Genomic DNA, 12,115 nt, shown 5'->3' with positions numbered 1-12,115 from the left:
CCTGTACCCTTGTGGGTATTATTGTGTAGCTATTCTCCTTCCTTGTGAGACCATACCACACCCTTTTTTTTTTTGCTGCCCCTTTATAAAGTTTATACCATCAAGGGGAGGCAAAATATATATTCGCTTACAAAAAAAACAAAGCTCAGGGCGGCCCTGTTCCTCCATTACATCGGACATCGGCAGTGCATACACCTCTGAATCAGCCAAGTGCAGGCTCTCTGAGGGTCCCCTCCTCTTGACAGTGGGTGCAGCGCGGTGTCAGAGTCTACTGCGCATGTGCAGGTTTCCGGTAACATGCCGTCCGCACCTTCTTCCCTGGGACATCTCTATTGCGCAAACCACCAGGAAAATGGCCAGCATGCCATTTTCCCAGTGATTTCTGTCTGTAGCTCCAGCCACTGCCGGACTCCAAAGGGCCAAGTAGAATTGCATGGGTGCAGGGTGTGTGGTGTGGGCCCCATGGGACCATGGACCCATGTGCACTGAACACCCTGCACCCATCATAGATATGCTAATGCTGGTGGGAGGGGTCAGAGCTCACACCAACTGTAATTACATGCCAACCTAGCAGGTAATCTATATAATTATTCTCTACAGAAGGAGAAGGGAAGGGGCCACAGTTACATTGTAAGGGCATTCATTAAAATGAGTTAGATACAAGTACTGTATATTTACAGAGGAGAAGGACCTATCAGAACTCTCGAAACTGAAAGTGGAGAAATCAATGTGGCCAGATGGGTTACATCTAAGGACACTAAAAGAGCTTATAGTCACTAGCTACATGAGTAATTCTAGAGGACTGGAAAAGAGCAAATGTAATCCCACTGCACAAAAGTGGAAGCAAGGAAGAGGCAAACAACGAACGACCAGTAAGCCTTATATAAGTAGTAGGGAAGATGATGGAAACCGTATTAAAAGAAAGCGTTGTAGAATATCTCATATCCAGCAATTTACAAGATCCCATACAGCATGGATTTTCTGGGGAAGATTACACAAAGGTATGCAACAGGGCAGACACACCATGAGGGGTAAAACAAATGGCTGAAGATCCAAGTAGTCTAGAGGATTGTGCAAGAATGTGGCAATTACTGTTTAATGTAACAAAATGCAAAATCATTCACTTAGGCCTCAAAAACCCAAAGGCTAAATATAGTATCAAGAGCACTATTATGGAAACTACTGAGGAGGAAAGGGATCTAGGAGTCACCATTCCAGATTACTTTAAAGCAGGTAAGCAATGTCACAAAGCAATGAGGAAGGCTAGTCAGATGCTTGGCTGCATTGGGAGAGGAATCAGCAGCAGAAAGAAGTAATAATGCCACTGTATAGGTCATTGGTACGGCCTCATCTAGAATACCGTGTTCAGTTCTGGAGGCCATATCTTCAAAAGGATATTATTACATTAGAGACTGTACAAAGAAGGGCAACTAAAATGGTGCATGGCCTACATCACAAAACTTACCCGGAAAGGCTAAAAGATCTCAATATGTACAGTGTGGGACAGAGAAGGGAAATGGGGGACCTGATAGAAAGTGTCACATATATTAAGGGATTTTCCAGGGTACAGGAGGGAAACATTCTTCAAAGGAAGAGAAAAAATAGGACATGAGGACATCCACCGAGACTGGAGGGAGGTTCAGGGGTAATTTGTGGAAAAAATATTTCACAGAAAGGGTAGTGGACAAGTGGAATAGTCTCCCAGCAGAGGTGGTAGAGGCTAAGACAGCAGAGCAATATAAACATGCATGGGATAGACATGAGAATATCCTTACAAAGAAATAAATATCAAATAGGACTGAATTTACCAAAAGGATAAATGAAAAAGGGGCAGACTCGATGGGCCAAGAGGTTCTTATCAGTAGCGGATCTTGCTACGGACACGCAGGATTTTTGCCCGGGGCGCTGCCTTCCGGAGGACACTGCTGTCGTGGCAAGATCCGCTACTGGTGGTGCCCCCCGGTGCTGTGCACGATGATGGCATCGTGCACCGCATGGCATTGTGGGACCGGCACATAGACGCTAGGGGTCATAATGGACTCTAGTGTCTATGCTGTGCTATGGGAGAGACGGCATGACGTCTCTCCCATAGAGCCGAGGAGCGGCGCCGGCGGCCGGAGATGGAGGACAGCAGTGGTCGGGAAACAGTATTATTAATTTTTTTGGGGGGGTGATCGGCATTAATGGGGGCACAGTATTGGGGGCACAGTACTGGGGGCACAGTATTGGGGGCACAGTACTGGGGGCACAACTGCTGAGCGCACAGCAACAGGAGGCATAACTGACCACGCCCCTTCTCCGAAGCCACGTCCCTATTTTTTCGCCCTGGGCGCCACAAGGCCTAGATCCAGCCCTGCTTCTTATCTGCCATAAAATTCTCTGTTTCTATGTTATCAGTTTTTGGATAGTCTTCCTCATCTGTCAGTGCTCCCATGGCAAAATCTCAACATACTGCAAAGCAAAGTATAAATATAATTAAAAAGGGAAAATAAATTGCTCTCACATGTATATCCCACCATATGGCAATTAAACAAACAACTTGTTTTTGCAACCACAGTACTTGATTCTTGCATTAGACAAACAAATACATTGTAAGTATGTTGCAAGCGATGACATCTGTGCTGCCATGTGGGGGAAATTGTTCTCCAGACCGAGCCTCTGCAGCGTTTACAGGATTCATGAGACATCCATATATCTGTCGCATACGGACACAATACCCGATATGTTTTGTTACAAATGGTTTTTGTGGTTATTTACTAAAGAATATTTCTTCAGTGTGTCTGGTTTATTTTATTTTTTTTCGTAATATTTTCTTTACAGTTACACTACAGGCGCTAGAGGGCCCTGTCTGCTAGGGCATGCTGGCACTTGTGGTTCTTCATGTACTAGCATGCCATGACGGCTGTTAAATTTGGGTATGACGCAAAATACACCCCCCACCCAGTGGTGCAGGAACGAGGCCTAATACTATCAGCAAAGAGACTGTTGTCCCTAGGGGAACCTGCAGACCCCACCTATCTAAGTGCTCCAACATAGGCACAATAACGGAGGGAGGGGGGAGAGGGGGGGCTCGCAGAGTGTCCCCTCTGCTACAGTGCTGCCAGACTTGGCTGCTAAAATCTAACGCAGCCGCGGACGTCCTTTCACCTTTAGCTGTAGTCATGTCTGCCTCTATATAAGACATTAATAATAATAATAATAATAATAATAATAATAATAATAGTTCTCTGGATAATTGAGCCAGGCTGGGCCTGTAGATAAACACGAGCATTTATTATGTATTTGCCGAAGTATCGGAAACCATTTGTAATAAAACATATCAGGGATATTTTGGGTGAGCGTCTGACAATAATTAGGGTTTTCCATCTCGTGGATCTTATAAATATTGCAAAGACTGTAAAACAAATGTATCCACTTTTCCGGCAGCGATGTGATTGCTCGCAACATATTTATACTATACCTGTTTGTGTAATGCACGATGAAAGTACTGTGGTTGCAAAAACAAGTTGTTTGTTGAATGGCCATATGGCGGGATATACACACGTGGCGGCAATTCATTTACCTAACTGACACTAAAATGAATTTAACCCTATAACAATACGTGTTATACTATGTTTTCTACAAAATATATAGGAGGTAATGTATAAAGTGCATTGGACTTGGGGGGTCATTCCGAGTTGATCGCACGTAGCAACTTTTTGCTGCTTGTGCGATCAACCTGACGCCGCCTTTGGGGGAGTGTATTTTAGCATAGCAGGGCTGCGATCGCTTGTGCAGCCCTGCTATGCTAAAAAAGTTTCAAGAAAAACAAGACCAGCCCTGCAGCTACTTACCCTGTGCGACGGATCCAGCGATGAAGGTCCCGGCTGTGACGTCAAACATCCTCCCTCCAAACACCTGGATCCGCCTGCGTTGGACTCACCACGCTTGAAAAATGGTGAGTATCCACTCCGGAACATCTCCCGCCTGTCCATCTTCTACTTTTGTCACCGGTGGCGTCACGGCGGCAACGACGTGCATGCGCAATGCGTCCGCCTAGCATGCGCATTTCCAACCCATTTGCACCGCAGCGAAGAACCGCTGCGTGCGAACGGGTCGGAATGACCCCCTTGGGACACTGTGCTTGCAGGAGAAGGGGGAGTGTTCCCCTATAACACTCCCCTAAATGCACCGTTTGAACGCTCCGCACCACATGCCAAGTGTGCGCATCACCTGTTCACCTCTGCTCTGCACTGCGCAGGACGCGCAGCGGTCAAATAGATCCACAGGGCCTGCTCTTCAAGTGATAGGTGGCTATTAAGTATTGCAATTAAAGCCACATACACACTGGACCATTTTTTGAATGATGTGGACGATGGCGACACATTGTTACGATAAACGTCCACAATATCATTAGCGATGCGCGCTCCTGTGGGTCGTTAACGATATCGCCTATCGTACAAACATGCAGATCAATCTGCCGATAACGTCCAAATCGGGAAAGACATATCGACCAGATCATTCAATGTGTATTCCCCCATTTGCACCCTCCCGCGGTTGCATGCCTTTGTCTTCCAGTTGCGCCATCATCCCCTGCATTGTGCAAGTGTGTACGCACTTGTCGATGCAGGGTGTTGTCGAGTGTCGGATCGGCCGGCTATACATCATTCTAGTTATCTTAGATGCTTCTAGGTTTTTACAGAAGTCCACTCACTGGAAAATGGCCGAACCATACACCTACTGTACACGTACCGGAACATGGAGTGACACGGATTACTACTACTCTGCTTAGGCGGGGCAGGGGCATTTTATTAGAGGAAGGGGTCTTGTAATATTTCTGTCTTGGCCCCTCCTGGAAGGAATTGTGTGGGTGGGCCCTCCTTGACACAGGGGCCTGGGTGCCCCGCACTGAGGCAAGGGTAAGCATTACAGTTTATATGGAGGGCCAGAAGAGCCGCGGGTAAGTGTAGCCATTGTCCTAATTCCCTGTACATCGCCAGGACCTATCTTCATATTGCCATGAGCTGGATATGTAACAATGTCATGGAATCACTAAGGACATATTCAAAATTTGGACAAAGTAAGCTGCACCCTAAACCCAAATCTCACCCCAACCCCCTAACCACAGGAACATGTATCCGAGTCAGTCAGCTGGCCACACGCACTGCTAGAGGAGTGCTGACATATCTAGGATCTACGCGTCGGCTGTTTTGAGGCTATTGAGAGTCTGACATTGATTTGTCTCATTGTATGCCCACCCTAGCCAACATCAATGACTGGGGTAGTATTGGGGAGGAGGGTTACATTCTACTGATGTAACCTACTGTAGTACTATCCTTCCCTATATAAAATGATAATATCATACGACATGACTGACGCGTTTGTAAAATATAGACAATGTCATTGTGTACATATATACAAATTATGGGGGAGCAGTACACCAATACATCCAATGATGTGGGAGCAGTGCACCAATACATCCAATGATGGGGAAGCGTACACCAATACATCCAATGATGGGGAAGCGTACACCAATACATCCAATGATGGGGGAGCAGTACACCAATAAATCCAATGACGGGGAGCAGTACACCAATACATCCAATGATGAGGAAGCAGTACACCAATACATCCAATGATGAGGGAGCAGTACACCAATACATCCAATGATGGGGGAGCAGTACACCAATACATCCAATGATGGGGAGCAGTACACCAATACATCCAATGATGGGGGAGCAGTACACCAATACATCCAATGATGGGGAGCAGTACACCAATACATCCAATGATGGGGGAGCAGTACACCAATACAGCCAATGATGGGGAGCAGCACACCAATACGTCCAATGATGGGGGAGCAGTACACCCATACATCCAATGATGGGGGAGCAGTACACCAATACATCCAATGATGGGGAGCAGTACACCAATACATCCAATGATGGGGGAGCAGTACACCAATACATCCAATGATGGGGGAGCAGTACACCAATACATCCAATGATGGGGAGCAGTACACCAATACATCCAATGATGGGGAGCAGTACACCAATACATCCAATGATGGGGGAGTAGTACACCAATACATCCAATGATGGGGGAGCAGTACACCAATACATCCAATGATGGGGAGCAGTACACCAATACATCCAATGATGGGGGAGCAGTACACCAATACATCCAATGATGGGGGAGCAGTACACCAATACATCCAATGATGGGGAGCAGTACACCAATACATCCAATGATGGGGGAGCAGTACACCAATACATCCAATGATGGGGAGCAGTACACCAATACATTCAATGATGAGGAAGCAGTACACCAATACATCCAATGATGGGGAGCAGTACACCAATACATACAATGATGGGGGAGCAGTACACCAATACATCCAATGATGGGGAGCAGTACACCAATACATCCAATGATGGGGGAGCAGTACACCAATACATCCAATGATGGGGGAGCAGTACACCAATACATCCAATGATGGGGAGCAGTACACCAATACATCCAATGATGAGGAAGCAGTACACCAATACATCCAATGATGGGGGAGCAGTACACCAATACATCCAATGATGAGGAAGCAGTACACCAATACATCCAATGATGGGAAGCAGTACACCAATACATCCAATGATGGGGGAGCAGTACACCAATACATCCAATGATGGGGAGCAGTACACCAATACAGCCAATGATGGGGGAGTAGTACATCAATACACCCAATGATGGGGGAGCAATACACCAATACATCCAATGATGGGGGAGCAGTACACCAATACAGTCAATGATGGGGGAGTAGTACACCAATACATCCAATGATGGGGGAGCAGTACACCAATACATCCAATGATGGGGGAGCAGTACACCAATACATCCAATGATGGGGGAGCAGTACACCAATACATCCAATGATGGGGGAGCAGTACACCAATACAGCCAATGATCCATCCATCCGTTATTCCCCCCAGTGGTCGGTTGGTGCCGGCAGAGCTAGTCTTCTCCTATAGCAGCCGCATTTGAATGGCCAAATTAGATCCGCCCAGCCCAGACTCCGATGCCCCCAGGTCTTACAAGGTAACAAAGCACCAACTGAGACTGAGAGTAAATAAGGGGAAAGCTAAGACTAGCGTAACTACCAATGGGAGAGAATACAGAAAAAAAAAAAAACAACCAACAGATTATGTGCGGCACGGGCGTCAAAATCCCCACGTAAGAACCAAGGCAAACAACGCAACTGAAGAAGACGATACCATAGCAACTAAATGTGCACAACAAAGAAGTGTCGCGACCTAGCCGCAACATGCGGCACCGTCGCAAACAAACAACAAGAGCTGCGTGGGACACTGCACACGAAACTACATGAAAGAATGAAAGATGCGATCTCTGCTGCTAACCGTGGAAGAGCTGTTAACTCACGGTACCACAAGAGGCGAGCGCAGGAAGTACCGGAGCTCCGAGATGTACAGGAACTGGACCAACTCCACTGGAAGCAGACCAGGAGCCAACCTGAACTCTATCCCTCTGACTGGAATGCAGACCACAGGAACATCAGGAGTAACAAGCTGGGCTGGAAACTGACCGGAGGCAAGCAGACTGAGTCACAGGTAGCTATCACCGGCGGGACTGGACTGTCCTGAACCTCATAAAAAGGCCCTGTTGCCCAATCATGGGAGAACCAGGCAGCCCAGCCCCCCGGACCCTAATTAACCCAGCTGTCACTTGGCGCGATGAGCGCGGCGTCACAGCTGCTTGGCAACAGCCGGGACTGCATCAGAGAGCGGCCGCCTGGCGTCTCCGGTCACCAGGCAACCGGCCAGAAGAAGACGCCCCGCGGCGGAAGTGACTCGCCGAGCCCGTCGTCTAGCGTCGACCGGGAGCCAGAGCATCCCGTCCCGGCCAAGCCGCTAACACATACGATTGCTCACAGCAGCACAGACTATTTCAGATTTGTTTGCAGAAATTGTGCCTTTCCTCTTGTGTGATTGAGTTGTGTGCGATCTGGCAGTGCCATGATGTGATGAGTGGAATAAGCTATTTAATAAATTTTTGCACAGAGTTAATATATCTAAATGTTTGTGCATCACTTTTAACAGGTTAAAAACCCTAAACCCTTTGATAACATTATTAGTATTAAAATAAAAAATAAAAATAAAAAAAAACACTCTTACCTTCCACATCAAGGCACCTGGGAGGTTCATCTGACCAGATGAGATTGTACATACACTCCAGATAGTCTGCCCCCTCCAGCTTATATCCAGGGAAACACTGGAAGGACACCACTCGCCCCACGGGAAACGAAGAGTCAAAGTCAGAGATATTTACATAGCTGTGGGGAAGAACCAGGGGTCTCAAGCAGCCTGCGGAGAGAAAGCAACACAAGCCCATAATACACAACACTAATCTGAAATACAAGTTTATTTAATAGGAAGATATCCCAGTTTTATAGCGCATAGATTCCCATGGAACTGGTATTTTCTGATAATAAAATACGTCTGTTATACTGTTATAGTAAGTAATTAAAAAAATATGCACTACTGAATATAGAAATACAGGTTGAGTCTCCCTTATCCAAAATGCTTGGGACCAGAGGTATTTTGGATATCGGATTTTTCCGTATTTTGGAATAATTGCATACCATAATGAGATATCATGGCGATGGGACTCAAATCTAAGCACAGAATGTATTTATGTTACATATACATCTTATACACATAGCCTGAAGGTAGTTTTAGCCAATATTTTTTATAACTTTGTACATTAAACAAAGTGTGTGTACATTCACACAATTCATTTATGTTTCATATACACCTTATAAACACAGCTTGAAGGTAATTTAATACAATATTTTTAATAACTTTGTATATTAAACAAAGTTTGTGTACATTGAATCATCAAAAAACAAAGGTTTCACTATCTCACTCTCACTCAAAAAAGTCCGTATTTCGGAATATTCCGTATTTCGGAATATTTGGATATGGGATACTCAACCTGTACAATGAAATATTTAATACTGCGCAGTATCTGAAATACTGTTTTTATAACATCGTCACATAAAGTTTTCTAAGAGAGTCTCCCCCTATAGGCACCTCGGGTGTACTGCACTACACTGTTTCATACATGCAGATGAGGCCACACTGTTTGCAGCTATTTGTACAGAGGCGTAACTGTGGAAGGCAACGGAGTCGGCTGCCGCAGGGCTCCTAGTTTGTAGGGGGGCACCTCTCTTCCCGTTCCATGTGCTCAGCGACATCATACAATTAACTTAATTAATAGCCGCCGCTATCTCTTCCTCCCTACACCTTACAAGTCACACCCTCTTTATCATAGATACACATTTTACAAGTGTCACACCCAGGACTGGAACCCACAACCTATTACACTGTAAGCAGATACCTTACCGATGAAGCTATTTGCTCCTGTACAGGAAGCATGAGAATTCTAACTATATAACGTTACTTCTCTGACAAATACAAGTAACTTCAGATAATTTTTTATAATATTATATCTAGAATTCTCATGCTACCTATACAGGAGCAAATAGCTCCATCAGTAAGGTACCCGTTTCCAGTGTAATAGGTTGTGGGCTCTAATGTGACACTTGTAAAATAATTGTCAGAGAAATAAGCAGCATTGTGAGTGACTAAGAAGATCTATGTAGTGTGTGGCTACCTACTACGTAGATCTGCCTAGCTGCAATGGTTTTGAACTGACAAGTAGCTTCATATGGTTAGAACATACAGGAGCAAATAGTTCTATCAGTAAAGGGAATTCCTTCAGTGTAACAGGTCATGTGTTCTAATCCTGGGTATGACTGGTAAGAATTGTGTGATTTAAAATAAATAACAAAAAAAAAATATATATATATATATATATATATATATATACATACATACATACATACATACATACATACAGACACATTTTCTTCAGAACACTCCATATACACATATATTTATATATATATATATATATATATATATATATATATATATATTTATACATATAAATATTAATCCATATATGGGGGGACACCAGTATTTATCTTGCCTCCGGGCAACTGGGACGAACTTACGCCACTGTCTTTGTAAGACAGTATTGATCCAGGGTAAGTCATACAACAGTCAGATAGGTACCTAATAGATTCTTGGCAGAGTTATTTCTCGATAAATAACCCTACAGCCATTTATCTTTCTCTGTATACGTCTATATATTTGTACACATTCCCAACAGCACTCAATAAGAAACTGGATTATCGACGCTGGGATTAATGGCTCTCCATAAAATAAATAACAGTGCGCCCGGTTCTGCATTGCTTGCAGATACGCACCGCAATATATACATAGTCACATTGTGGTTTGTTATTGCAAACAGTAACCAGTTATCATTTAATGACTGTCATATTGATTTATTTCTTTATACAAGTGTCTGGTGTCCGGTGACTTATAGAAAACCTATGATACAACATAAACAGACTGTAATATAACCAGCAATGCTATTTACAGCTATTATTCATAGACATTACATGCTGAAAATAGCCCGGTGTCCCCGTATAGTCTACAGTTGTCTCTATTCCACGTATATAGGTGGACAACCCAAACAGCAACTCACAAATGATCTTGTAACCGTATTTACACCATTATCAGTAAGCGACACCAGCTCGAGTTTTCAGGGATTAATGATAAATGGCCCCCTATATATTAATAATAGAAAATGGCATAATTTTGTGAGAAAAATAGAAATTCAATAAGAATGGGACAAAATATGATAACTAGGCCCTTTTGGTCGGCAATCGCATTCCAGAAGGATGCGATTGCAAATTGATTAACATGCGGTGGGCATTTGGGGCGACAACGTGGCGTTAGGTGGGAGTGAAGCAGGAAACGCAGACGTGTCATGGCCAATTTTGGGGCAGCCCGATGACGTCGCCTGCGTTTTCTGTGATGGTGAATATGGCGGTGGTGCTCCTGTATACCCAGCCTGGCTGCGCAATACAGGGGTTGCATCTCTGAACTGGGATTGTAGGATGCTGCACCGCCGCCATCTTTTTCCTTAGAGCGGCTCCATGTGATGTCATGCAGCCGCCTCGAAAATGGTCCGGACACGCCTGCACTGTCTTGACAACGCCCCCGCACAATGCCACATTGTCCCTCTTCGCCCTCCTTCCCCCCGATGGCTGCTGGGTCTCCTGGTGCATCGCAGCAGCATCCCGTTGCGAATAAGATGCATTTTAGGCAGAAAAGACGCACAACGCTAGCAGAGTCTCACGGGACCTGGCGTGCTGGGGCTGTTTGGCGTGACTGCAGCATTGATCTCATCGGTCATTGGTTTGATACTTGCGTTATTTCTGCAATGTTCCTCTACCGTAATTAAGGCTCTTTATTGAGCTGGGAAAAGTAATTTCCCCTGTGTTTTCATCGGAGAAAGGGCTTTCCTCAATTTATCAAAAAAGTTAACACTGGAGAAGTCACAGATTTCCTGGTCCTCCCCTATATTACCTTCATCCCCGTGGATTTCTGATGGCAACATCAAGTGACAAAACAGCGAAGCTTTTCATCGCCGGGTACGGTTATATTAAGATGGCGTTGCTCTATAGGGCTAATTCAGACCTGATCGCAGCGACTGCCTCTGTCTGATTGACAGGCGGGAGAGGGCGAGCTGGTGGCGTTCAGCCGCCATTTTGGGGGCGCGGTCCGGGCAACGTCACACGCAGCCGCTGCAATCCAGAGAGCGCCAGGTAGCTCCCTGCCAGTGCACAGGAGCTGCGCTGGTAGGAAGCTACTCTTCAGGTACAAAAGCATTGCACGCTTTTGTACCGGTGTGGGGGAGGAGGCAGAGCCAGACATGCGGGGCGGACTAGCCCTGTGCTGGGCGTACCCCCGCATGTCAGGGTGGCTAATCATAGCCGTGCAAAATTTTGCACGGCTACGATCAGGTCTGAATTAGGCCCTATATACGACAATATGTCCCTGCCAGGTCAAACCACTGTCGTCCTTTCACTACCAGCGCTGGGCTTTCGGTGACCCTCACAGAGAGGAACCCTGGATAGGCAACTTGCAGCTTTAACACAATCTGTATAGGCGCAATAAGCGATAATATTGTCAGCGCCAATTATTAGTAAATA

At 45.4% G+C, this 12,115-nt stretch overlaps 1 protein-coding gene across 4 annotated transcripts in view; it reads right to left on the bottom strand.

Annotated features, from left to right (window-relative positions):
* The window catches only part of SUSD4 (sushi domain containing 4), a 206,367-nt gene that overhangs the window by 43,062 nt on the left and 151,190 nt on the right, over positions 1-12,115 (bottom strand). For all 4 annotated transcript variants that reach the window (XM_063919026.1, XM_063919025.1, XM_063919024.1 and 1 more), the window contains one exon: positions 8,163-8,351. In XM_063919026.1, coding sequence (XP_063775096.1) covers positions 8,163-8,351 — 189 coding nt within the window. The remainder of the gene's footprint in view (positions 1-8,162; positions 8,352-12,115) is intronic.

The sequence above is a fragment of the Pseudophryne corroboree genome, chromosome 4 (assembly GCF_028390025.1).
Source record: "Pseudophryne corroboree isolate aPseCor3 chromosome 4, aPseCor3.hap2, whole genome shotgun sequence".
Taxonomy (NCBI): Eukaryota; Metazoa; Chordata; class Amphibia; order Anura; family Myobatrachidae; genus Pseudophryne; species Pseudophryne corroboree.
This window is presented reverse-complemented; position numbering and strand designations above follow the sequence as displayed.